Source organism: Papilio polytes, unplaced genomic scaffold (assembly GCF_000836215.1).
Source record: "Papilio polytes unplaced genomic scaffold, Ppol_1.0 DF821845.1, whole genome shotgun sequence".
NCBI classification, from domain to species: domain Eukaryota; kingdom Metazoa; phylum Arthropoda; class Insecta; order Lepidoptera; family Papilionidae; genus Papilio; species Papilio polytes.
In genome coordinates, this window is record NW_013527359.1 from 4830561 (window position 1) to 4857232 (window position 26672).

At 31.3% G+C, this 26672-nt stretch overlaps 6 protein-coding genes across 7 annotated transcripts in view; 3 read left to right on the forward strand and 3 right to left on the reverse strand.

The window, feature by feature from the left end:
- Nucleotides 1-34: 34 nt before the first annotated feature.
- LOC106107943 (succinyl-CoA ligase [ADP-forming] subunit beta, mitochondrial) lies at nucleotides 35-7049 on the reverse strand. 2 transcript variants are annotated; one of them, XM_013288975.1, is made up of 11 exons: nucleotides 6848-7049; nucleotides 6213-6410; nucleotides 6064-6134; nucleotides 5794-5956; nucleotides 5503-5643; nucleotides 5192-5318; nucleotides 4918-5061; nucleotides 4213-4340; nucleotides 3559-3711; nucleotides 2609-2749; nucleotides 35-212 (listed from the first exon to the last, which is right to left on the reverse strand). In XM_013288975.1, exons 1-11 carry the CDS (start codon nucleotides 6911-6913, stop codon nucleotides 135-137), a joined length of 1410 nt encoding a protein of 469 aa, XP_013144429.1. In that variant the 5' UTR covers nucleotides 6914-7049; the 3' UTR covers nucleotides 35-134. The 2 variants fall into 2 exon arrangements, with proteins under 2 accessions (XP_013144429.1, XP_013144430.1); XM_013288976.1 differs by lacking the exon at nucleotides 35-212 and having other exon boundaries at nucleotides 1414-2749; nucleotides 6848-7048.
- Nucleotides 7050-9645: 2596 nt separating this feature from the next.
- Nucleotides 9646-11704, reverse strand: LOC106107942. Its single transcript, XM_013288974.1, has one exon. The coding sequence runs from the start codon at nucleotides 11304-11306 to the stop codon at nucleotides 9723-9725; it is 1584 nt and encodes a 527-aa protein (XP_013144428.1). The 5' UTR covers nucleotides 11307-11704; the 3' UTR covers nucleotides 9646-9722.
- Nucleotides 11705-11814: 110 nt separating this feature from the next.
- LOC106107945 lies at nucleotides 11815-13255 on the forward strand. The gene is made up of 3 exons (XM_013288978.1): nucleotides 11815-12031; nucleotides 12124-12399; nucleotides 12653-13255. The coding sequence occupies exons 1-3, from the start codon at nucleotides 11893-11895 to the stop codon at nucleotides 12916-12918; spliced, it is 681 nt and encodes a 226-aa protein (XP_013144432.1). The 5' UTR covers nucleotides 11815-11892; the 3' UTR covers nucleotides 12919-13255.
- Nucleotides 13256-13268: 13 nt separating this feature from the next.
- LOC106107941 (pseudouridine-metabolizing bifunctional protein C1861.05) overlaps nucleotides 13269-26672 on the reverse strand; it is a 72902-nt gene continuing 59498 nt past the window's right edge. The window contains exons 8-11 of the mRNA XM_013288973.1: nucleotides 22423-22597; nucleotides 22119-22234; nucleotides 21844-21958; nucleotides 13269-13965 (exon numbers count right to left, since the gene is read on the reverse strand). Coding sequence (XP_013144427.1) covers nucleotides 13442-13965; nucleotides 21844-21958; nucleotides 22119-22234; nucleotides 22423-22597 — 930 coding nt within the window. The 3' untranslated portion in view covers nucleotides 13269-13441. The remainder of the gene's footprint in view (nucleotides 13966-21843; nucleotides 21959-22118; nucleotides 22235-22422; nucleotides 22598-26672) is intronic.
- On the forward strand, nucleotides 14546-17963 carry LOC106107946. The gene is made up of 6 exons (XM_013288979.1): nucleotides 14546-14655; nucleotides 15792-15928; nucleotides 16134-16273; nucleotides 16412-16567; nucleotides 16642-16728; nucleotides 16855-17963. The coding sequence occupies exons 2-6, from the start codon at nucleotides 15795-15797 to the stop codon at nucleotides 17004-17006; spliced, it is 669 nt and encodes a 222-aa protein (XP_013144433.1). The 5' UTR covers nucleotides 14546-14655; nucleotides 15792-15794; the 3' UTR covers nucleotides 17007-17963.
- On the forward strand, nucleotides 18395-21095 carry LOC106107944. Its single transcript, XM_013288977.1, has 5 exons — nucleotides 18395-18579; nucleotides 18715-18923; nucleotides 19124-19319; nucleotides 19532-19660; nucleotides 20031-21095. Exons 1-5 carry the CDS (start codon nucleotides 18546-18548, stop codon nucleotides 20210-20212), a joined length of 750 nt encoding a protein of 249 aa, XP_013144431.1. The 5' UTR covers nucleotides 18395-18545; the 3' UTR covers nucleotides 20213-21095.

Sequence of the window (26672 nt, forward strand, 5' to 3'; positions counted from 1 at the left end):
CAGTAATGAAAAGATGAATAATGAAGAAAAAGAAACAGTTACTAAATGTATAATTTATTGCAAATGATAAAATTTAAGCCAATATAATATCAAAACTTAAGTTTTTTGTAGACAGTATTGAAAATTTCTCAAAATTAGGCGCAAGGTCCTGACCGACGGCCACCTCCCTGGCTGCTGCTGCTCCTTGCACCTTTCTTGTAGGTCAGATGGACCTTGAAACAATCATTATTTTAATACTGAAAATAATACCATCCTACAAACTTAACACATTCAGGGCCACTACCATATGAATAGTGTACTTGCAGATTTACTTGGCACTCAATGTATTAACCTGAGGTTAATATCAAAGATGTACTGAAATTACATCTCAGTAATCGATGACTCCTGAATATCAATTGTGTGTCAACTATCTGCATTTATTTTCTTAAAAAAAATCTAAGAAAAAATTACATCAATCTTTATTTACCATACAGTGACAGAAAAAAAATCATCATGGAATTATTCAACGTACAAAATTTAAAACACCCAACAGTCTAAGTAAAATAATATGAGAGCTTTAATTTTTTTTTTATTATGATAATTTCTAATTTTTCACGTATAATTCGACGATTTAATTCCCTTCACCTTCGCCTTACACGCGCGCTCGTACACTTAGAGCAGTCAATAAATCCATTAATAGCAACCTTCAAATTAATGACCGTACTGGAACAAACCAATATGCATTGTGTCGATACGCTTTATTCATCAATGATTATTTGTTCAGAATTCTTAGAATTTCTAATATGCTTTACAGGAAATCAAATGCATATTTTAGTTAGATCTAAAATCAGTTGTCAAGATTTTAAAAACCACTCACTTTTGTCATTTACCTATCACTTTAGATAACACAATTTTCGGTAAACGAATATCAATTTTGATCATTCGTGCATAAGATATTTTGGTTCTATTTTCAGTGCATTTAAAACATAATGGAATAGGCACGTTTTTCGTATTTATACTTTAAGTGAAGATATACCTATACTATAATTTGTTGTCATTCATGACGTTGGTTTTGTTATCATGTGACATATTTTATCAGAAGTCACTGCGATGAAACAAGTACATACTTCCTTATTCTCTGGACAACAACCTTTGGACCCGAGAGATAACAGATCTTAATATTGTTACCACTCTAATGATTACCAAGTTACTGTAATCAAAAAGTATAATCGAATTCAATATAAATAAATAACACATTTCATTGGTTGAGAAGTATTTTTTAATGTCTGGTTATAAAAGTAAAATTGTTTTTGATTTCTTTATTTTACATTTCTATTGAATTCAACTATATAAATCTGTAACTTGTTACGTAATACTGACATGAATCAGGGTCGATGAATTAAAAAGGTTATTTACATCAATAAAAACTACAGATTGGATGTAATGTTATGAATTTATTACTTGTAACAACAATAATACGTTACTAAATAAATCACGGTACGTACATATTGTACTTTGTTTCCAATAAACTGAACATCAATACTACAACAAATTGTATCTACAAACAATGTACATAAATACAATTATTAAAAACAATTATACTGTGGGTATTAGAGTATTGCAAATATATTTTAATATCGATATAAATTACAACTGACAGGATTAACGTCTTTTAACATTTAATACTATGCAAAATAAATACAAGTGGCACTAGCATTCTACAACTTTACTTATTTGTAAACATACAAAATGTTACAAAACTTGCACAAACCGTGGATCGGATCGTAAATGGCGTAGAATGTAGTACAGTAATATATTATTATACTTCAAATTAACTATTAAAAAAATATCTACTTATTCCTAGCGTTGACTCAATAAATAAGATAGAAATTATACTGAAATATGATGATTTTCATTTGGCATATCGTTTTAGTTGTATGTTGTAAACTAAACAAAAATAAAATTTCAATCAACACAGCAAAATCTACCAAAGACAATGAAATAATTTAATAATGGCAACACTAAAAATGTCTCAAATACCCTGAACCAATGATCAACGTGTATGTGTTTACATTTCTACTATTAAATAAATAATACAATTCACAATGTATCCTTAAGTTTACAATTGCAATAATACAATAAATAATTCGCTTGCGAATCTATACAAAGTAAGCAAAAATGAATTACACGATTAGTATTCGAAACAATCTAAGTGAGATTAAATAGGATGAAAATACCTAATACTGTCGTCCGAGGCAAATGATAGTGTTTAACATTGTTAGTGAGAGGTAACCTTTAACGATACACGCGCAAATAGCTTATCAAGCAACGAACTTATGTCAAATACATTTTTAATAGTCACAACACTAACAAATTGCTTGATACCAAAAGCTTTAGACAATTAACTGACAAAACTAGATAATTAAGCTTTATGCGCCCAATAATGTCCTACGATAAAATATTTAAAAAGCACACAAGGTATAGAACATGTCACATATCTCACCTGCTCTTAATCACGGTCTCATGACTGAGCGGGTAAGATATTTTAAAAGACTTTGGTTACTATACATTTGCCCGGGTACGTTGTAGTCTACTGGTCGATCATGTATCGCGGTATGTCGAACTTCACCTCGACGCCGGCCTTCTTGGCGAGCGCCACGATCTCAGAGAGCTGCACCACGAGCTGCGCCGCCTCGTCCAGGTCGTCGCGCGGCACGATGCGCAGCCCCGACTCCGCTATCAGCTTGCGGGCCTCGTTCACCTTCGTACCCTGTATCACAATTTATTTATTTATACAAAACAATATTACATTTCAGGTTTTTTTATTTACTTTAGGTTAGGTAGGTTGGTTCCCTGTATTAAAGGAGCCAATTATGACTATTTATTCCAAACTCCATGCGGAATTGAAAACTTAATAACTTATGTGTTCTTCCAGACTGTTCTACATCTATGCCTTTTATAGAGATCCTTTGAGTCGTTCTGGGGTTATCTTCTAACATACATCCATACATCCATCTAAACCATATTCATGAAATTAATAAGAAGTGTGATTACAATATTACAGGCATAAAATTGTATGATCATAATTTGTCTCAGCAAAGCCCCCATAGTGATTCAGGTGGCGTTTCCGAAACATACTTTTCTCGAAGAAACTAGCTATTTTGATATCTTCCTACCTCTTGTGGTATTAACTTGTATTATATTTTTTGTATTAAAAGTAAACAAGGAAACGAATTATCTGTTATGAGGTTATCAGCTTTGAACCAAGAATAAATTTACAGCAAGCTTGTAATTAATATTTTTATCATCATCCTCCTCCTTATCCTACTCCTGCAGGGTCGACGCAACAGGTTTTTGTCCGCCTCATAACTGCATCATACATCATGTCAGTCATCACTCCCTTTTTGATCATGTCACCTTTCACGCAATCCATCCATCTCTTTGTAGGTCCACCTCTTCTGGTGTACCTCCACACTCAAAACTAACGTTCTTGTTACATGCGATTCATCCCTCTAACATGCCCATACCTTGCTAAGTTGTAATTAATATTTTTATTTACTCAAGATAACATAGTGTTACCTGCAGACGCACGATGACCGGTATCTGTATGTTGAGGTTCTTGGCGGCGGTGACGATGCCCTCCGCGATCACGTCGCAGCGCATGATGCCGCCGAAGATGTTTACCAGGATGGCAGACACCTTCGGGTCGGACAGGATGATCTTGAACGCCTCCTGCAACAAACAATAAATATCATTAACAATATAATAACAAGAAGCTTCGACCAACATCTCAAGAGGCTCTCGCTAGACAGTTGGATTAAGGGACAGAGCCAAAAGGCAGTTATTTTAGAGACCGCACTCATTGTGAGGTGGTTCCTGTCTCTGCCCTGACCACTGGTTGCTAAGGTCATCGGATTCTGCAGCCGGAGGTGCACTTTTTTTGTATATGTCTTTTTTTTCTATGTTTTAAGGTGCCTCTCCGACTAGCGAAGGTTGGTGGTCAGTTCTCCTAATTTAAAGTCTTTTTTTTAAATCATGTAAAATATACTATATAGTAAATGGGAAAATATAGATATAAGTAAAGAATAACAAGATTTCGATTTTGTTTAAATATTCATGCAAATAATTATCATACTAATATTGTAAACACACAAGTTTCTATGAAATCTTAAAGGATCTTGATAAAATGTGAAGCATAATGTGGAAGAAATGTTAGTGCAAAATGTAACTCACGGAGACAGCCTGTGCGGTGGCGCCGCCGCCCACGTCGAGGAAGTTGGCGGGGTCTCCGCCGTACAGCTTGATGATGTCCATGGTGGCCATGGCCAGCCCCGCTCCGTTCACCATGCACCCAATGTTACCTGATATTTGTAAAACCATTTACCATAACCAAATATATAGCTTATCTTACTATTATTCATATAAAACTTAAGATGGATTTTAGAAGATCTCTCTCTCAAAAAAAGTTTTTCACGGGCTACTTTTTAGCAGATTTTCCAAACGAAGACTTTTTTTTTTAATTCCACGCGAACCGTGTCGCATTCGACAGCTAGTAAACTGTAAAGCACATAATACTTGTCAAATGTACATTCTTACTGGGTTTTATTATAAATAACTATAGGAAATAAATAAATAACTAGGAAAACTATAGTCTCTACTAGTTTTCCTGTTTCAAGTAACCTTTGCACTATTAATTTAAATTTGATACCATCAGAACTTACTAAAGGTAAATTACATGAATTACTAGGCATTCTCAATATGAAGGAAAACTGGTTGGTTATGCAACCTGCACATATCTGTAAAGAAAGATATATGTGAAGTCAACCCACATAAAGTCAGCATGTTTGTTTATGCCCTAGTCACCCTTAATTTAATGTAGGCTCTGAGTTTTTCAGTAGGAATGTATGTAAATTATAAGATTTTCAAATATGAGCTTACCATCAAGAGCAATATAATTGAGATTAAACTTGGCTGCCTCAATTTCCTTTGGATCCTCCTGAGTGATATCTCTCAGAGCAAATAATTCCTTCTGTCTAAAATCTGCATTGTCATCGAAACGGAACTTGGCATCCAAACAGAAGTCTGTAATATAAATGAAATATTTACTTATTTATGCATATTCTAGTTTGCTGACATAAGCTATGTATTTGAATAAAAATATATGACTTGTATACTTGAATTAGAGCGAATACTAACTATAATTGAAACTTACATTTGCCAGTAAGTGCATCTTCCGCATAAGGGTTCACTTCAATCAGTAGGGCATCTTTTTTTAAAAACAGATCATACATTTTTTTAATCAATCCGTGAGCTTCCTCCCCCTGATCACCGAGTCCAATCTGTAACAATCATTAACAGTGTCATTAATTTTAACTGTACAGTTAATCTGACAGTTTAAATTATGTTTTCACACCAACAATTTAATGTAACAGTTTGACTGTTAACAATTTCTTCTAAATTAAAGTTTATGAGACATATTCAAAAGGGTTTCGGATATAAAGAGTACAATATTTAAAATTTTACCTTCTTGACAACTCGGGATATTTGTTCATCTGTGATGCCCTGCATAATATCAATGGGCTCATAGGTGATGGCATCAGGGTTCTCTGCAGCAACATCCTCGATGTTCACACCACCTTGTGATGATGCTATTATCACAGGTCCCTTGTAAAACATATCTAATATTAATTAAACTAGTTCGGAGAGCTGTACAGATTGTAATTCCTGCATGGCTGAACAAAAATAAATGAAATTTAGAATACAGATAGATTACAGATTGTAGAGTATAATTTTTTACAAATTAAAAATACTTACATTGAAACTACGTTCCATCATGATAGCTACGTAGAACTCCCTGCGAGGGAACTTTCTCTCAGTAACCATTACCATGTTACAAATACGACCAGCTGCCCCTGTCTGTTTGGTCACCAAGTATTGTTTCAACATTTTACCAGCAATATCACCCGCAACTTGTGGACTATAATTATGTAAAAAAAATTAATACCATTAAAACAGTCTTTCCAACAATTTTTCTTTGAAGAATTTTTATTTAAATACATCTTGTTACTAATAAACTGTTCTTACCTATCAACCATGCGAACACCTCCTTTAAGACCATTTTTAAATGATCCCCTTCCACGACCTCCCGCAAGGACCTTAAGGTAACAAAACCAGAATAGGCATATATTATTTTATGGATAACAAATAAAACAAAGCTTCAATTTCCTACATACCTGTGCTTTGAGTACAATATCTTTGGTGTTGAGTTCAGTAGCAAACTTAACTGCATCTTCCTTGGTTTTTGCAACATTAAATTTTGGAACAGGTATGCCATGATCACGCAGTAATGTATAGCTGATATATTCATGGACATTTAGATGTCTGACCTGTTGTTTATTTGGTAGCCTGCTACCTGATGTTGTGGCCAGTATCTAAAATAAAACAATATTACAAATGGTTCATTTTCATTCTATTACATTAATAAATATAATCATTTTTTTTATTACAGACAATCACTATTTACAGTAAATGCAAAAAAATAAGGAGAGAAATCACAGGAAGATAACTAATAGATTTGTATCTAAACATCTTAGATAAAAGAGTAAAAAATAAACATTGTTACGTGCGTATGACGTAAGGTTGGGACTTCCAATCGCAAGGTCAAATATATAATTGAACTAATTTTTTCTAAAAAGGTAACAGTTATTTTATGGTTTTATTACATTTTAGTCATGTCCGTTTTACATCGTTTTATGACCAATAACTTATAAATGAGCATAATTATTACAAAAATGAATTAGCATAAGGATCTTATTAATTATAACGTAAAACATATAATATCTAAATGACAATGATGTAACTAATTTACCTTAGGTCCATTTTTTAAAAATAAATTTTCAGCAAGGCCAAGAGAACGAGGGAACAAAGTCGCCATTTTTCGTGCCTAACTAGGTCCTAAGGAACAGCAGCAGTGTTGCCTTTTTCTAGGCAAATTGAGTTGAGGCTAAACTTTTCTATCAGTCAGAAAAAGTCAGAAACGGAAACGTCATGCAGATCCAGGGTCAAAGATAATGGTTGACATAACTATGTAGGTATTGCTATTAAGAATAAAACCATAGAGTACATTTACTGTAGTGAGGAGACAAAGATTTCACTTAACTATTATCTTACCAACAAAATCATCGATTTTTCATAACTGAAATCGATTTAGGTAGTAGTTTATGTCCTTATTAACTCATTCACTTTGATTATCGTAGCGTGAAATTAGTTATGCGATGTGAAACTTTTCGATTGTGGGTCCCATAATTGTATATTAAAAAAAATTAAACTCCTTGAGATTTCTGTATTATTCTTCAATTGCTATAAGTATTTTTAAGCAAACATTTAAGCACCTGGTATTTACAAATTAATATGATGAGCGAAAATTGTTTGCCGCACTAAAGTTTTACAAATGAAAAATGCTGTTGCATATTAAATTTCCTATCCATGAAACTACAGACGGTGATTGTATGTACATGCATTTGCAAAATTATGTTGAAATTGTATACATCAAAAGCTTAAATTCACCAATTTCATCTGATTCTTCCATACCTTCCTTAAAAACATAATATTCTTCAGTACATCTGCAACAAGAGGTAGAGAGGAGAAGTAAGGACCTCAAGGTAATGAAGAGAATAGGCCACATTTAAAATATATCGATTTTTGCTTCGTAGTCCTTAGATATTGAGTAAAGTAATTGAAACGATAAAAACATTTGAGAATCGATCTCAGTGGTTTTAAAAAATCTATGTTTTTGTTTTAAAAAAAAGACGAGTTGTTCAGTGACGCAATTGGGTAACGATGTTCAATAGGCAATATGCATATGACGCCAAATTGTACCAAACTTTTTTCAGTATACTTTATTACTATAAAAACACTCCTGCAAAAAATTTTTTTCAATGTATTGTGATTTAGTGGCAAAATTTAATCATTAAAAAGTGTCTTTTTTCAAATTCCCTCTCTTAGTTCTAAAACGAACACTATTGGTCGAAGCAAGTGGCATATCTAATATGGCATCGCTGTGTTGTCAATACACAGTTCATTTACGTTAGTTTATATAGCACATACACTCTTGAAATATTTTACTGTAAACACGATATCAAAACCAACTTTAAAATAAAAAAAATAATGAATAGAATTATTTATTACCACTTATTTGTAGCAGGAATAATAAAAATGAATCGATTTTTGACTTTTTGACCTTGAGAAGCAATGAGATACTTTGTAGTTTTTTTACGTCGAAGTGACATCTGAGCGTAAGTTATGAATGAAATATGACGATTGACGTCAATTGTCTCATGACAACTCCGGTCGCGTTTTAGTCGCTCGAATATGGTCGTAATCATACTTTATTATTTTTGGTTCAATCGTTGAATATTTTCGGGTCAATTTTTTTTTCTGATTATTTTATAACAAGTAGAATCGTTTGAATAAAGAAAAAAAATACGCATATCTTCCCTATTGTCATTATTATAATAAATATTATATATAATCTGAATGTGTTGCAGATCTTCCATTTTTTGGCATTTTTCAGTAAAATACACTTAAACCACCTACTATGCAAGACCGAGTCTTGCATAATTCATTGGAATTCGTTATTATTATGGCCAAGTCTAATAATATAATCACTATTAGAACTGTCCCTTAATAGGTCATAAGTTTTTAACTTTTAGATACTTTGGATTTTTTTTTTGGAAACCGAAACCGATAATCGATAGTTCAGTTGTTCGATATCGATATGCGCGTATGCGTCACTATGATACCCGCCTATTAAGTAGACATTTAACTTTATAAAAATAATTCCATACTTCATATGCATGATTTATCAAACTAGTTAATCCTAAATAGACAAATTATTATCTCTTTGCACTCTGATTTAAACATTGTCTTGAATATTAAAAAAAAAAGATAACGATATACTTTTGTATCCATTATATTAGTGTTATGTATAAAAAAAATATTTAACCGCCCCTTTACACACCTTTTTTCCAAATTTTTACGTAATTGAATTCGTTGTCTTTTCAGACGCTCTCTTTTCAATATTTTCTTTTTGTTCACTTTGTTTCCCATGTTCCAGGAGTGTTATTTAATATTTTTATTAAATATATCGGGGTTTGCGCTCTTAAGATTCTCACAACGACTAGACTTACTGACGACTGAATGGTGATTGTCGAATGACAACAAATAAGCGCACGTTCTGTTCAATTTCAATATGACTCGAACTTTTAAATTTATTTTTATTATATACAAATTAGCGGTCGCCCACAATTTTGTCAGCTCCGAAGTAAAACAAAAATTTAACTTAAGATAATCCCGCGTGCATCTACTTTCCCGTCAAAGTCCTGTCGACAGAACTTCTGTCATTCCATTGATTATCCGGAGCGTGCTCTGCTGGTTTTTTTTTTCAATGGTGCATACAGTCACTCCTATTATACAATGTATTAGATTTAAAGCCATTTGTGGGTTTTTGAATTAAGTGAAATCTTCATAAAATCTTCATCAAATGCATGCATGTTTGCATTTTTTCTTTCTGTTTTATCACTTATGACTCTAGCATTACAAAAAAAATATTTTTGGTATTTTACTATAGTTTCAGAGTAAGGATTTCAAGGAGTAAAAAAAACACTGTTTTTAAACTTAATATGTAATTAATAAACAATATCTTATACAAATACACGAAATGCTACACATTTTTAGCCCAATTTCTAGTTCTGTGCTATTCTAACTATACTTTTATTTGTTGGTTTTGTTTGAATTGATAGTTCACCATTTTTGTTTTTATCTTCAGTCCACACTCCATTTCCAGAGAAGTAATGCTTCTTCTCTAATAAATATAGTACTAAACTTAACTTCTGTGAGTCACTAAGTTTAGACATATCTAAATGATCAAATGGATGTAATAGTAATGAATCTCTGTGGTGTAACATAAGGATTGTATCTCTAATTTTGTTCCATGGATAAAGTAATATTATACAATTGTCACATACATCTGCCGGTGAAAACTTCTTCAAGAGTTGTTCTGCAACATATTTAACTTGTACCAATGGTATATTGAGCCAAAACGGATGCCTTTTAAGCAACTTTCTTATATCGCTGGTGGAATACTTATTTTCTAGAATTCCACAAATACAGAATAGCAAATCTTTTGACTTGCCTAAGCGATCCCCATGCATTTTCTCAAATGTTTCATAGTGTGAAAAACTGCCTGATAGTATATTTAAACTAACACATTTTTTGTTTTGGCCGTATAAGTTCATAAGTCTTTTTGTTGTTTTTTTATTATAATGTATCATTTTCAAAAAACGTGGATGATTCAAATATGTCATGAACTCTGGAGTCTGCTTAGCATTTTCTAATCTTTTTCTAATAGTTTCTGGACTTAAAGTGTAAATCTCAAAGCATCTTGTCTGTGCTTCATTGGAAACATTGAATTCTTGTAACACATTTCTTATTTCTACCATATTTGAAAATTTTTTCATTGCAATTTTAGGATGCAATCTTAAAATTTCTTTTATGTCAATACCACCTATAAATCTAAAATTGTAAATCAGATTTTTCAAATTATCTGGATCAGCATGAATCAAGTATAGATTCGATTTAATTTTAAAACTTGGCATCATTATTTGTGTTTGCAATATGTTTAAAGTTTCATTAATAATTTCAAGTGGGCGGTGTTTGATAGTGGGATATGTTTTTAAACCTCGGTAAAATTCATCACTACTTAAGTCTAAAATCAACTCAAGATATCTTTGGATTATTTTCAAACGAAGGGAATATAAAGAAAAATCGTTGACATCACCATATATTAATGTTGTAAGGGATGTTGGCCATTGTGTCATGCAACTTGCAAGCCTGTTCTCTATATTAAGATGGTTAGGAATAAAACCATCACTTCTCAATTGCCCTATAGTTTTTTGCTTCACTATATTTAAATATCTTAATAAGTTCTTAGGTGTTACACTCTGCAGACCACATTCTTTTAAAACTTTATAACGATATTTTAATGTTATTGGTAATACACCAAATAATGCTGGGTTTAAAATTAATGTTTGTGTAGAAAACCCAAATTCTTTTAGAGTTTTTGTTAATGTTTTAATCTCTTTTTCGTTGATTTCTTTTAGGACAGGTTGTTTCAATTGCAAAAGTTTTGCATGACACTCATCTATTTCCAGATGTTTACATAATAAATATATACTATTTTCCGCAATAGAGGACATGTTTATCCGAAAGTTTTCATTTCTACTTAGCAAAGTAAAGCGTCTCAAGACGTAACTTTGTCTTAAAAACATTATTGTATGTTATATTATGAATAGTTTTCTATTTCTGTGTTATCCATAGTTCAAAGCAAAGGGTGTTTATAACTCTGTACCTTCCATTCACAATTCAATACATGAAATCTTGTTTTATATACAGTAAGAGCTTTATAGTTATAAAACTCCTGTAGTCTAGATACAGCCGGTATTAGGTATCATTACTAATAATTAAAAATCAGAATTCAAATTGAATTGGCTTTTGATGTGATACCTGACAGCTGTTACCTGTCTGTAACTGTCAATGTTTTACACATATTTGACCACATACAGAGTAAGCAATGTGCTATTTTGTCCTTTTCCAAAGGTTTTTAACAATAAATTGACCTATCTCAAACAACATTAACATTTAAAGCTTTGATTTTAATCAAGATTTTTGTAATTACGATTTGATACTTTTATGCCTGTGGCTTTTATCATTTTATTGTTTGTATATCTGTGATCATCTTGATTTACTTTGCGTCATAATTAAAAAAAAAATCTGGGTGGGTGTTGTGTTGTTGTTTTTTTGAGATTTAATATAACTTGTATTTAAAACAGTAAAGCATTGAAAACTACTTTTATAATGACATCTAAATCAAAAACAGGGTTATTTGCTTTAGGTTTTTATACTGTCGCCGCACTGTTTATAATAATAGCATTTGCCAGTCCATTTTGGCTTGTAACGGATGGTAAACTTAAAAATCCAAAATTTCTAAAAATAGGTTAGTAATAAATAGATTTTTTTTTCAGTAGAGTAATTCTTATACCAGATTCATTCTTTTACAGTACTGTAACATTTTAATTTTATATCTAGGTTTGTGGGAAGTATGTTTCAACGGTTTTGAAGAGGTACACCATTGGTATGATACAGTGTTTAAGGGATGTTGGTGGATATTTGAAGAAGAGTATTATATTATACACGACATACTTTTGCCCGGCTTCTTCATAGCTACACAATTTTTTTTCACAATTGCCACTTGTTGCGTACTTGTATCAATGTTTATGACATACATATATATGAAGAAAGACAAAGATGATGACAATTATGTTACACTCTTAGTTACATTGGGCACAGTTCTTGTAATTGGAGGTAAGTGGTTCATTTACTTCTGAGCTGGACAGTCATACTTTAATACCTAATCTGAATGAAGCATCATTTTAGTGATTAACACTTAAAACTCATCTCTTAATATTATTTGAAGCTAAAAAAAGATTTTAACTGTTTAAAATGTATAACAACTTCATTGAAATATAAAAATATTTGAAGATACACACATAATTTGTGTTATTTCCCTTAATATTTGAAAGTGATTTTAAATAAATAACTTAAATGTTTGTTATAGGATTTTCAGGATTAATATCTGTGGTAACATTTGGTGCAAGAGGAGATGGACGCGACTGGATGCCCAACTGGGAACACAATGACCTTGGCTGGGCCTTCGCTCTGGGTGTGATCGGAGTTCTCTTCCTGTTTCCAGCGGGTATTCTTTTCCTCATTGAAGCTAGAGTTCAAAAGTACAAAAGGCTCCATAACATGCAGAGTAGAGAACCCTCTTCTCACACCATGCATGAAAGAAAGATTGGATTCTCAGGTCATACTGACATATAAGTACTTCAACTATCATAAGTCTTCTTTGGTATTAATTGGAATATGATACTGATATTTTTTGTATAATTTTTACTTTATGTAATGTCATTTTATTAACACTCATACATGGAAATCATTCCGTCCAACACTTTTCAAGTTGCATTATCTTTTTTTATAATGCATAATTCTCATTTTGTACTAATTTAATTAGTGTTTTTAATTATACTAACATAAGTTTTTTGCAATGACATTTTATTTTACATACAAATTGTATTTAGTTGTAGTGTAGTTGTATGACATAATTTTATTTTTAAAAATAGTTTTTATAAGATTTTTACAATAAATGTAATCATTTTAGTACTAGCCTTTTTAATGGTTTACCTCCCCCTTAGTTTGTTGAAAACATTTATAGAAAGTAGCTGGTAATTGAAAACATTTGGGCACAGTAATTTCGCTGAATAAAGCAGACTACATAATTTTATTTTTAAATGTGGATTTTTATAAGTTTTTTTACAATAAATGTAAACATTTTAGTTCTTGCTTTTTAATGGTCTACCTCCCCTTTAGTTTGTTGAAAACATTCATAGAAATTAGCTGGTATTTGAAAACTATTGGGCACAGTACTTTTGCTTAATAAAGCCGACTTTGCCGCCTCAAATCCTAGAGATACACAGTGAGATTCTTGATAGCAAGATAAAATGCCGTGAATGTAACCACTGGCAAAACAGTCTCCAGCTCCTGATACATTTTCTACATTATTTAGTTTTTCAACTGAATAATACTGTACATTCGGTTTTTTTTCGGTTGAAGGTTGTTCAGAAGCGTTATTAACAGTAATAACGCCTTTCTTGCCCATTGTTACGATCAGTATCTTAATAAATTGAGTTACAATCTTTGAGAGATCAATTATTTCATTAATATCGGATGCTTCTTCAATAATAATGCTTGGTTCAAGGAATTTTGCCATAGTCCGTAATTCCATTATATTTGGGGAAGAATATGTAATTCTGTATTTTTTGGAATGTAGTGCTTTTGTTGCTTTTCTTCTATCAGTAGGTTCAAAAAAAACTGAAACAATGTAATACATTGTTAGTGTGAAAGAAAAGCAATGGCGTTTTAACTCTACAAAAAATATCAATCACTTATACAAATGTACATGTTCTCTTATTATATTCTTTGTTAACTGTAATTGGCGAGCATTGTGTGACTATCTTTTCAATATCATTTAATGCCTTTGGTCATGAATAGAGTAATTTTTAAGTAATTTAAATTTAAACTTGTAGCAACCGTTGGGTATAGACATCTCTGTTTATTTCTACAAGTTTAATTTAAGTTTATAGTCTACAGCAGACCATAAACAACAAGAAAACGTGAATAATTTCAAAACTAGGGATGTTCGTGGGCTTGTCTCAACGAACTAGTTGTAACAATTTCGTTTAACGCACCCACGTTTTAAAGTGACTAACTGTAGGTTTTTACTACCGTGACACTTGTATTGATACATATATTGTCATTCTATTCACTTTTTCCAAATATGATCAAAGCTAGTGTATATTAGTGGAATTATATTTAATTAAACAGGGGATGAAAATATGATTCAACTTCATTAAAGCTGCCCATCACTATGGTAAAACTAACCAAGCGTCAGGTGTCAGTGTCAATGTCAGTTCATGTCTTGTGCTTGTGTTTCAAAAGTATTTTGTTTTACAAGACTACGCCCAAACAATAGTCAAGAATTCAACAAAATAACGAAATCAGGTATAATACGATATAATACGATAAGTAATAGTTTCGGTTGTGGTTGTGTTAAAAGAACCATTTTGTGGCCATATCTTTGTTAAAGATATTTACTATGTAATAGCTACTAGAAACAATATTGAATAATTTTTAAACGGTTATTACATGGAGGTTTACTGTTTTGAATTTCTCTTCATTTTTTTGTATTACTGTTTTCAATTTCTATTTTCAAATTATAAGAAATATTGTCATAACGTAATCTATAAAGTTTATAAACCATTTACTTTTATATAGGTCATTTTTAAAGAAAATTATCATATTTGACAAGCTTTAATGTTAATGTGTAGTTTTAAACATAAAATAATTGAAAACTGTATTAAGAACACAAAAATATACAGTAATTTTTGTGTTCAAAAAAATTTGAATTATTCCAATTAGAAATATTATTTTTTATCTTAAAACAATATTTTGTAAGGTTATAGTTACAGATATGCATTAAAATTCAGAAAAATCTGTGGTCATAAATAAAATGTCATCCAAAAAACTGAACTGAAGTAGAGGTCAAGTAACTATTTTCTGTAGTAAAATATTTATATAATGACCTTAAGTTTGATTGAAACGAATTTTTTGTTTGTCTTGTGTTTCCCACAGTGAGCAGTGTGTGAACTGTTTGTCATTGTGTTGTAGGTGAATGTAATGGTTGTGTTGCGCACACCACACACCGAATGTGCTTCCCCATTTAGTGTGTGTTGTGAAACTTGTGGCTTATTCATCTCAGAGACCTTGCCTTGCTTTAATAAGCCTATTCTATATTTTTATAGCATTGTTAAGCTTAGCAACTTAAAGAACATAATATTTAGAGAATAAGTAGACATTAAAAGAATTGTTAGTGTTCATGTTTTAAAAAATTTAATCATAAATATCAAAATATTCTTTACTTTGTTAAATTATGACTTTTTCACAAATGTTATTTGAGAAAAACAAGATTAGAAATTTTTTATTAGTGTTATAATTTATAGAAATATCTCTGTGTTTGTTATTCACAGGTTTTATTTATTTCCTAATAGAAAAAACAAAGAGATTTTTTTGGTTAATTTAACATTGCGTTTTTACTACTTTGTAAACAGATAGGAAATAAAGCATAAAGGTTGTTACAGACAATGAAGAACAGAAGTTTAGCAGGTAACTGTGGCATTGCTGTATTCATAATTGCCCTTGTGACAGTGGCATTGGCATTCGGCACGCCTAGTTGGATTGTCAGTGATTCAAGAATAAGAGGCAACCAATTAGACAGGTGACAAAGTTGGATTTGTTTATTTTTGAGTTAATTTAGTTTTGAGTTAATTTTTGAGTTATAGTCTTGTAGATATTTGTTCATGTAATTACTTTTTTAATATTTTATATTAGATTTGAAAATGCGTTTGTTAGATCTTAACACATTGGTTTAATTGATATTGAAGATTTTTGTTGTGGTTCTTATTTGTCTTTATTTAATACAGATTGGGATTATGGAGTCATTGCTTCAGATCGCTCCCCGATCCTTTGGATCAATATCAGCGCAGATTCTTTGTGGGCTGCAGATGGGTTTATGACCCATTCACTACAGGATATGACCGTATTTTGGGATATCTACTTCCAGGTAGAATATCTCTGTCTTACTTATTGTATTATTGATTTTTTTTACATCAATTAATTTTTATTTTATGTGCATTGATTCTATTATTGAATGGTAATTAAAAAAGTAGTAACTCTACAATATTATTTTTTGATTTTTCAGGATTCATGATAGCAACTCAATTCTTTTTCACCCTGTGTCTTGTGGGAGTGTTAATTTCAACTATTTTGGTTCTTGTATTCTTCCTATGTTGTGGACCTGACCAAAATAGATTTATACTAATAATCCAGGGTATAGGATACATAATGTTGGGAGCAGGTGAGTAATGGAATATGTAATCTTAAGTTTTTATTGTGTGAATAATGTTATTAACCAAGCTGTTATAATTTTAGGTATAAGTGGATGTATAGCTGTTATAGTGTTTGCCTGTTTTGGTAATACTGAAGGATGGATGCCAGGACATCCTAACAACTACTTTGGTGAGTAAATAACTTAATGAACTCTGAAAAAAATTGGCATATTAAAGACCTGATCACAGATATACAATATGCTCAAGTAAATTAATCCTTTGCCAGGTTTTTTATTATGTTTCCTTTGTATTGCAGGGTGGTCGTTTGGTCTTGCAGTGGTTGGATCTGTGGCTTGCATTATCACAGCAGCTCTGTTCTTAACGGAAGCAAACATTCAATCAAAGAAACAAAACCGTTTTAAAGAGTCACAGGCACGTTTTGAGTTGGAACATGAGTCAAAAGCCTAGTGCAAGTTTTGTAAACTTTGCCTTTTTGTAGGCCAGTAAGAGCTTACAATGTAAACCATTTTTTATCCACAAACTATCGAGATAAACTGCCAGCCTTAAGTAAGCTTTAATATTTTAAAAAGATAAGGCTTTGTAAGGTATATTTAAATTTAAGGACATTAACACTTTTCTTCTGCACATTATTTATAAATGTACAAATAGATCGGCATTTGAATCTTCTGAAAAATTAAATATGGTTTTATATGTAGTTTGTAAGTTAATATTAGGTTTCATATTTTTTTTTAGCTTAAGTTTAATAACATTCCACCCAGCAATATTCCGTCCGCAATCGCTTTAATCGCCAAATGTGTCTATTTTTAGTGATTTTAACATCTTAAGAACTTCTTTATTTAAGTATTCCCTTAGCATGACTTAGTATTGGAATCTATCAATTTAAATGTTTAAAGTGCCTTTACATTTTAGAGAAATAACAAATTCTAGTTGTAAGGTTTATGTTTTATGTGTTTGTATTGTACAATTTTATCTGTTAAAACTACAGATATTTACATTATTCCGTCCAAAATAGATATAAACATTTGTAAATCAATTTATGGTCATTAAACGAAGTGTAAACAACTAAAATATGATTGAATAATGTTTTATCCATTAGCTCTCTTTAACAAAAACAAAAAATTTAAATTAAAATCAACAAAAACATTGTTCCATCTATATAAAGAACAATTTTAAAAAGCCAACTTACAATGTAATTCAATGCTCCTTCCGGATAATCAGTAAATAGGTTAACTAATGATGACCCCTCTCAATGAGGTGATTAATGTAACTATATTGTGTTAGTAGTATAAAACATTTATATTACTATATATTACTACATATATCACACTACAATTTAAATGTTGAAATAATCTTACAACGATCAATTTTATTCTACTTTTATGTGTGTAATTTATAAAAGATGTGTTGGGGTTTAGATTTTAATTACATTTTTAATTAACAATTTATACATCACTACATTTATTTTTGTTAAAATGTATTTTTATTTTTAAGGAAATAAAGTATTTTAAACACACTTAAGTTTTTTTTTATTTTATTATTTGAGAATGGCTATAAATAAATAACCGAAAAATGATTTCTCGCAGGAGCAAGCTAAATGCCAAGAGGCATCAAAAATCTATTGTCATTGAGTCTGCTAAAGGGAGGGTCACCCACAAAACGATATACTTGCACATGCTACATGAGAATCACAATGTTTCTTATGGCTACAATCTGTTCAATATGGATAAAGAAGTAATCTACTGAACTGAAACTGTAGTCTTGATGAGGCTCATATTATTTTTGTAGGACCAAAAATATTTTATCTTCTCAGTTGTCTATTGAAGTAAAAAAAAAAGAATTATGTCAACGTCAAGTAACCGTCAAACTGGTAAATAAGTAAACGAATTGGATTTATTGTTTGAACGATAATTTAATCTCGATTTGTTTATTAAAAGTAAGAGATAAATACAAAATATTTAATTAGTAGTAAAATACCAGAAAGATAAAATGACGGCTAATAACGAATATCCGAAAGCATCAAGTAAGTAAACGGTTTGGGCACGCCCTTTATTTGTAAATATCTAAGAAAACTTTAGGTTTTATAATCGTTATCGATTATTTGCCTCAGAATCCGAAAAATACATTTGTCCAAAACACCCGTTTTTACATTTTTCAGATGCTACTTTGATTGGTGCGAGTATAACGTATATAGGCGGGCTGTTTCTACTTCTATCATTTGCCGGGCCGTATTGGATTGAATCGTATTCCGAAATGTTTTCGCCTTTCAAACATATGGGGCTATGGGAGTATTGTTTCGATCGTTTCAGATTTCCTTCATTTCAATATAATAAGTTGTTCCATGGCTGCCACTACATTTTCAGTGAGGTAAAGTTTTACTTTCTATCAATTGCATTTTAGGGTTTTTATAATTTTTGTTTTCATTTGAATCTTAAGCACTTGCTATTTTTCTTCTATTTACTTTTCTTAAAAATATATACAAAGTACATTGTTTTCAATTGATATTTTAATGCAAAATGCAAAAGAAATATTCTGTCTATATTACATTATGTTTGTTGATTTTGTAGGAGTACTATGTGATCAGAGAGTGGCTCTTGCCAGGTTGGTTGATGGCAGTCCAGGCATTTGTAACATTGGCATTGATATTGTCTCTGACTGCACAAGTGCTACTGGCATGTGTGATTGTGCGCTGGCCGCTAAGAACTGTTCTATGTTATGAGTGGATATTTGTATCATCTGCATTTGTGATGGTGGCAACTTCTAGTAAGTTTTAATTTATAATTATGTTTTAAAAATGTAAATGTTTTTGTGAAGTTTGGATAGATGTTTCTTCCTAAGTATTTCAGAAGAGGCTTAATGGGTCTTGTTTAATATTGGCACAGACGTAGCAAGACTTTTGTTTTTATAAAATATGCTAAAGTCATTATTATTGTAGTCTTTATTTTAGTCTGTTAATGTTTTTAATTGCATTTTAGGTGCATTTTTATTCCTGGGAGTTGCCATATTTGGTGGGAATTGTTATCGCCGCAGCTGGTTGCTGTATCCATCATTCAATGTGCTGTCCTGGTCTTATGCATTTGCTGTTATTGCATTTATATTGTTTGGTAAGAATTGCAACTTTATTTCAATCACGATGTATTTTTTTGAGTGGCATTTGTGTCATTTCTTACTGCTTTGTTATAAAAAGTAGTTCTTTCAAATCAATAAAATGAATGACTGTTACATTATTCTGTAACATTTATTTTGTAACATTAAGGGTCTGTCCCACCACTGGCTGATTGACACTCAGATAGCTTAAAAATGATGTCACTGTCAGATCAGGTAACAAAATCCGATATTTCCATCACATATTCTACATTTTGGAGTGTTATCAGACAATTTACAATTTGGTGGGACAGGCTGCAAAAGTTATTAAATGTTTTTCAATGATGGATTATGTATAATACTAGTTATTTAACAGATCAACTGTTGTAGGTCTTGCCGCTATTCTCCTGTTCTTGGAGGCACGGAAGCTATATGAGTTACGTTTGGAGGCAAAGAACTTGGTGGCCCAGATGCAGCACAGCCAGCCGGAGCATGCGCTGCATCAGCTGCGGGACCAGCTGCAGCAACAACAGCTTCAACAGCAGCAGCAGCTGACTTACTACAGACATTAAGGTCTTTTTTCAAAGATTTTTATCATATAAAGGTCATTAGACGGTATATGAACGAAACTGTTGGTATAAGATGTACCATATTAAATTTTCCGTGTGTACTTTCTCATATTTGAAGAAATCTCCTTATAATGTTTGCTCTATTTGAATCTCTTTGGTTGATTATATTTTTTACTGTCTATTAGAATTTATTGTACTTTATGTACACTGATGTGTGTTGTTTAATGGATTTGATTATTTTTACCTACTTTATTGATATTAAGGATTTGTATCTATTATGTGAATACTATTGCGATTTAATTTTTGACCAACTTTCCAAAAGAAGGAGGTACTCCATTCGTCTACTTTTTTTATTATTTTCTTATTCATCGACAAGCAAATGTCTAGTTGTATCTATTTACAGTACATTTATGTTTATAGTTGAATTCAATAGAAATGAGAAATTATTAAACTATGTAAAGGATTTTACTTTTTTAAGGCTGTCAACACAGAATTAATAACAGGTTGTATCATCAATTTAAACACTGAAATTTAGCATTTATTAACATTTGAGTAAAATATATTGCAATTCATTGTCTTTAAAACACAACTGCTTACTCAATATTAAACAAACCTTTTTCTATATTTTTCAATTGAATTTACAAAATTATAATGTACTTTGAGAACAAACATGTTTATGCATTAAAAATTATAATAAGTCTTGAGCACGTAATTGTCACATTAGTAATGAATTAACAAAAAATTAAGTAAGAATCTTTTAATGTTTTATGACCTACATTGGGACCACTTGTCAACTTTCAGTAAATGAGGTATTAAATATTTTACTTCAAGTGAAACTTACACAAATAAGATAAATAAAAAAATATTTATCTAAATTTACTTTTTAGTATGTTTTATAAATGGATTAATTTAGGGCCATGATTTTTTTATACTTAAGTTAATTATATAATATATTGGCATTAAAAAGACTTAACATAATTAAGTTTAAAATGAAGTAAGATACAAAAGTACATAATTAGTTATTTTAACGTTTGAATCTCTTTATATGTATTTTTGTTTGACATTAAAAATATCTGTAGTAGATTTAAGTGATGAAATTAGCCGTTATCCGTCCAATTGAAGTGTACTTTAACATTAGGCTATTTTATAATAGGCTTAGACTTTTGTTAGCACCTAAAATTATCAATAAATAACATTATATTCAACTTTGTCTTTTATTTTTGTCCTTTAATGTCTGAATGTACTAGCTTTAGCTTTGAATTAAAAAAAAATCAAAAAGTGTAGCCTAAGTGCTCTACCAGACTATCCTATACATCTATGCCAAATTTTCTCGAGATCCGTTCATCCGTTTAGGCTGCAAATTCTAACAGACATCCATCTATCCATCCATCTGAACTTTCGCATTTATAATATTAGTAAGATTCAGTTACCCCACATTTAAAATATTAGTAAGATTGGTAAGATTTACTTACCCCACTTATCAACTGTACGTTACATGTTAACCCTACTTCATTTCTATCTTAATTCCATTTAATATCCATTACAATCATGCTTAGTTGAAAATTACATAGAAAGTATTTATATCATGGTATTGTAAAATATACAACAAAGCTATAATTAAATTAATATCTTACCAGGTTTGTCCATTTCGTGGCACAATTGTAGCACGTAGTCCATTGTTGGTTGCGGCACGTTGCCGTCCAGCACCACTAGGGGCGCCTTCTCCAGTGTTTTAATATGTTTGTCTACCTACACACATTTTTTACAAATAGCTAGAGACTATTTAAAAAAAAAAATATTTGTATATGAATATCTAAAACAAATAGGCTACAGAAAATCGCTACGTATCAGAAATATGTAACATTAAATAAGAAAACTTTCTATTGAAATAAAATGAAATAATTCTTACCATTTGAGGTGTTATTTGATTATGAATATCCATGTCACCGAGTCCTAACAGACATTCTCCTTTCGAGTCGAAGAGTACCGAATACATCGAGGTTCGTGCATCCTTGACCACGCAACCTGGAACAAATGTGTTTATTACGATGTATTAAGCTTTTTATACAAAAACATAAAATATTACTATAACAGCTTTACTACATGTGGTTAAAAAAACTTTCAACGCAATTTTGTACCGCTTGTATCCGGCTTGCAATGGACCAAGTTTCACAAATTCACAAGTGAAGTATGAGTTTTAACTAAACATTTACCTTCAAGCAACAGTCCAGGTGCTATGTCGGAGAGATATCGTCCGTCCGAATCATCGCCGATAGCAGTGAGAAGGCGCGCGTTGCCTCCACGGAGTCGCCACAGTGCCTCTGCTATGTTGCGCCCTACGCCGCCCCCGCACTGCTCTGTCACACACGGATGTGTACTACCGTCCAACTGAAATAAAAGATATCACTGGCCGATTTAATAATTCAAATGTTAATGCTAGACTCTTTTTTCTCTCATCTAGAATCTGATAGTTTTTGTTCTCATTTAAGTCCGTTAACGGTCAGTGATTTGACTCAACACAAGTTGCGTGTTCGGTTTTAACACATGTAAATGCGATCAATGAAAACTTGTAAGTTACTTGATGTGCATTGTGCCGATCTACATCAACATCCAATTATAGTGACGGTCACACCTAAGCGCACCACTGACACTAATATCTTATACAAACTGCACGCAACAAATGTGTTTTAACTCAAAATAAGACATGCGAAGTAAAAAAAAAAAATAAAGGGGATACATTTAGAAATAAAACATTCGTACAAATAGGTCATGAAATATACAATTCGAACGTAAAATTACATAGGTCTGAGAATAACGGGAAACCTTATGTATGCCATAAATTTCAATGAGTTATACAGGTCTCGGTGCGTCAAGTACGTCAATCGCAAGGCTTCTTGAAGCTTTTGGGCTTTTAGATTGCTAAGTTTTTACCGCGAATTATCTCCATACCAGTATTACCCTCTTATGAATTATTTAAATATCGGACTTTCACCGATCCGTGATAAATGCAAATTAACTCAAAAATTCTTTCCCCTTTAAATGCTACAAAATCCCTAAGTAACCGAACATTTGTATAACACTGTTTATAAATAAATGTCGACTCAACCACACATGCAAAATCTGGTTACGGCACTAGTGTAGTATAATTCAGGTTGGATTACAGCAATGCAAGCCATTGACTTCGTTGCGATGCTATCGGTCGCCGGCACGCAACCACAACTCTATCTTACACCGAATTATGCAACTTGTATCGTTTTTGCACCTATAGTAAATAAAATAATAATTTATGTTGCGCTAAAGCCAAAAGTCTTTATGTTTAATTCATGTAAGTGGGCTACGACGGAATATATCGGTCGAGCCACTGGATGAAACAAACAGCCTACACAGACGTTTGCCTTTGCAAATTAGGTCGTTACATTGAAACAAATTTGTACTTCCGTATAAAATAAAGTTGTTTTTTTTTACAATGGTAGAGCCAAGCGACTCTATAGTGTGTCTAAATAAGATAGATTAGTTTGATAAATAACGCATATGAAGTATCGAATTCAATTTGTATGAAAGTAAATGCCATACTTAATAGACAGGTATCGTAGTGACGAGACAAACACGCATAGCGAACAATTATAAATTATCGATCTTCGGTTTTAATATTTATCGAAAATTATTATTTTCTTTTTAACTAATTTAGAGAACAATTTTAGTATTGATTATAGTGTAGAGAATTTAGCGATGACATAAATATTAGCGAAATTCAATTCGACTACGTACGGCTGTAGTAGAAATAAACATTTATTTGCTCTCATTATTTGTAATGATTCTGCAGGTCATTATTAAATTGAGAAAATAGTGTTTTTTTTTTAATTCATAAGTTTTAACTACGAATCTATCGATTCCAACTTCTATAGAATAAAAATCGAAAATCGATAAGATTCATGACTGATTTTACACACCCATCCCTACTAAATTTGAAGTGAATTGTCAAACTAATCTGAATTATTAAGACACACTATAGTATAAACATAAAGGTTTGCTTTACTTAAATATAATGATAAGTATCTTAATGTAAATTAAAAAATAAAAGTGACAAAGGTAGTAGGGATTTTCTATCGTTTGCAAATGATACCCTAATCTTCTTCTGGTTTACTGATATTGACATAATTGAACCTTATTTAATTTAAATTAGTAAGTGCTAAAAAAGAAAAGTGATAAATGATTGAAAAAATTACATTACATTAGTTACATTCAAATTAAAAATTTAAGTTTTCTCTCATTTTCTTAAACGGAAAATCCTTATAGTTTATATTTTAAGAATTTATTATTTTAAGAATCCCTTTCTTAAAATTATTTTGAAAGGTACAAAGCGGAAGTTGGTCCTAATTAATTTACTGTGGAATTTTATTACCAAAGTAAATAATCTGTCTTCCTATATATTTTATTTATTTAAAAATTATTTAAAAGAACTGTGAATTGCATTTACGAAGTGATATATTTCGCGGAAGTGAGGTATAAATCGATATCACATTCGCAGTTAACAAGGTGAATGTCAACAGTTTGTCCGTTTCCGGGGCCTCGTTAAAAATTCACAATCCTGCATCTTTTTCGAACATTAGAAGATATGTAAACTTAATGTTTATTGAATACTTATTTACCTTGTAAATGGAGACAAATACGCTAGCAAGATTTACAAGTATTGTTAATATGGCCGTGCGTCTATATTTTAAACGAAGTCATTTGGGGAAATATCTAACAGTTGTTTATATTTTGCAATTTATTTGTGACGTGTTCCTTTTTATGTAAATAAAAAGAAAGATTTTGAATAAATCGTACAGAGATATATATTTTCACATGACTATATCTTGGTTAATTAAATTAATCCTGGGGCTATTGTTAAACAAAAATATTACAATCTATGCTTAAATAATTAAAAAACCCCTATTGGCGATTGAATATTACTCATTGCTAAGCACATAACAATACACAATTAAAATACGTTTAACGTAATCAGGACAAAGTTAGCGCAGTTTATGCTTTACGGTGTCGTGTTGGGTACTTTGAAGTATCAAGTTACGTTTTAACGAGGCCATCAGACGAGTTAAATGGTGACACAATCTGTGCGATGATAAATGTATTCGATATTTGTTTTTGATAAAAATATATTCGCTAAATACAAGTGCACTGACACGAATAATTCATTATTTACAGTACTATTATTACTGTGTTTTAACTGCAGTAGCACTTGAATTCGATCTAATTGCTCTTTAAAACATAGTTAATAACGTGTTTCAAAACGAATTAAGTGGATTATTGAGTGATAGTCACGTTTTAGGTCACTCCTACGCAAGCGTTTGTCTGGTGTCCGTATAAACTTGGATTAGCAACAATTTATCTACATAAGCCTGACAGCCTATTGATCCAAATGCTTTAATGAAAAGACGAGATATACGAGTACATTATGTTTAAACAGTGTCTTACGAAACTTTTTAATTGTCGTAATTATCGTTATCTGGTAAGACATTTCCCATGCATCCCATTTCATCGTAGCAATCTTAGGTTCGTAGCGATCGTAACCTCGTAGCAAACTACGTGGCAAACGTTACGGAGTTAGGATTTCTGCAATGATCAGTTTTTTTTTACTTTCAGAATTGTGTAAAAAGCTAAAAAGTTTTTGCCACAACTACAAATATATAAATGTACTTGTATCGATGTTTCTGCAAATATAGAGCCACTTATTAGTTTTCCCCAATCCAATTTAACATGAGTACAATGTAACAGGGGAAATTTTCTCGGCCGATTGAGACCACAACTGTATTGGAAACACGAAAACTTACTGATTACATTTCTATTCTACTAAATAGTAAACTTGTTTCTTTTTTAATAAATAATACTTCAATAAATAATGTTAACAAAACCTGCGCATTTCGCATTTAGGTAACAATTTATTAAAAAAGTTGATAAATGAAATAGAAGTAATGAAAACTATCGTTAACGCGACATCATTTTCAATAGTTCCGTGAAAGTCATAATAGTCACAAAATGACAATTAAGAATAACAAAACAATTATAAAGTGCAGATTGACCCTTTGTAGCTTTTGTTCACACTTTATGAAATTTTCCTGCCGCATAGTTTTCATAACTGTTCTAAATAGATTTTTTTAATTACCTTTATCTTTGGAATACTTAATTTAAATAACATACCACGAATTACTGAAACTTAGTGACATATTATGTGCTAACTTCTGAATAAATACAAGATGTATAAATAACTCTCAATGAACAAAATCCACAATGTAGACACAGACACATGTAAACATGTCTGAAAATACACCGGTGCATTTTAAAAGCTCCCTGTCTAGAGCTTAGTCATGTGAAAGCTCGGTTTTATAGTGATCGGAATCGTTTACGATGTATTGAAAGCAGAAATAAGAAAGCTAGAGCAGTAACAAGAATGGCACACGTACGCGAA

Bases quoted from the DNA above. Each gene is read 5' to 3' on its own strand.
- LOC106107943 (XM_013288975.1), bottom strand. From the start codon at position 6,913: ATGGCGACTTTGTTCCCTCGTTCTCTTGGCCTTGCTGAAAATTTATTT. The intron at 6,135-6,212 runs GTATGTAGGAAA...TGTTACCTTAAG, and splicing joins ATATTGTACTCAAAGCACAG to GTCCTTGCGGGAGGTCGTGG. The intron at 5,644-5,793 runs GTAAGTATTTTT...ATGTTTTACAAG, and splicing joins TGATGGAACGTAGTTTCAAT to GGACCTGTGATAATAGCATC.
- LOC106107942 (XM_013288974.1), bottom strand. From the start codon at position 11,306: ATGTTTTTAAGACAAAGTTACGTCTTGAGACGCTTTACTTTGCTAAGT.
- LOC106107945 (XM_013288978.1), top strand. From the start codon at position 11,893: ATGACATCTAAATCAAAAACAGGGTTATTTGCTTTAGGTTTTTATACT. The intron at 12,032-12,123 runs GTTAGTAATAAA...TTTTATATCTAG, and splicing joins TCCAAAATTTCTAAAAATAG to GTTTGTGGGAAGTATGTTTC. The intron at 12,400-12,652 runs GTAAGTGGTTCA...TGTTTGTTATAG, and splicing joins CACAGTTCTTGTAATTGGAG to GATTTTCAGGATTAATATCT.
- LOC106107946 (XM_013288979.1), top strand. From the start codon at position 15,795: ATGAAGAACAGAAGTTTAGCAGGTAACTGTGGCATTGCTGTATTCATA. The intron at 16,274-16,411 runs GTAGAATATCTC...TTGATTTTTCAG, and splicing joins TTTGGGATATCTACTTCCAG to GATTCATGATAGCAACTCAA. The intron at 16,568-16,641 runs GTGAGTAATGGA...TTATAATTTTAG, and splicing joins ATACATAATGTTGGGAGCAG to GTATAAGTGGATGTATAGCT.
- LOC106107944 (XM_013288977.1), top strand. From the start codon at position 18,546: ATGACGGCTAATAACGAATATCCGAAAGCATCAA. The intron at 18,580-18,714 runs GTAAGTAAACGG...TACATTTTTCAG, and splicing joins CGAATATCCGAAAGCATCAA to ATGCTACTTTGATTGGTGCG. The intron at 19,661-20,030 runs GTAAGAATTGCA...CAACTGTTGTAG, and splicing joins TATTGCATTTATATTGTTTG to GTCTTGCCGCTATTCTCCTG.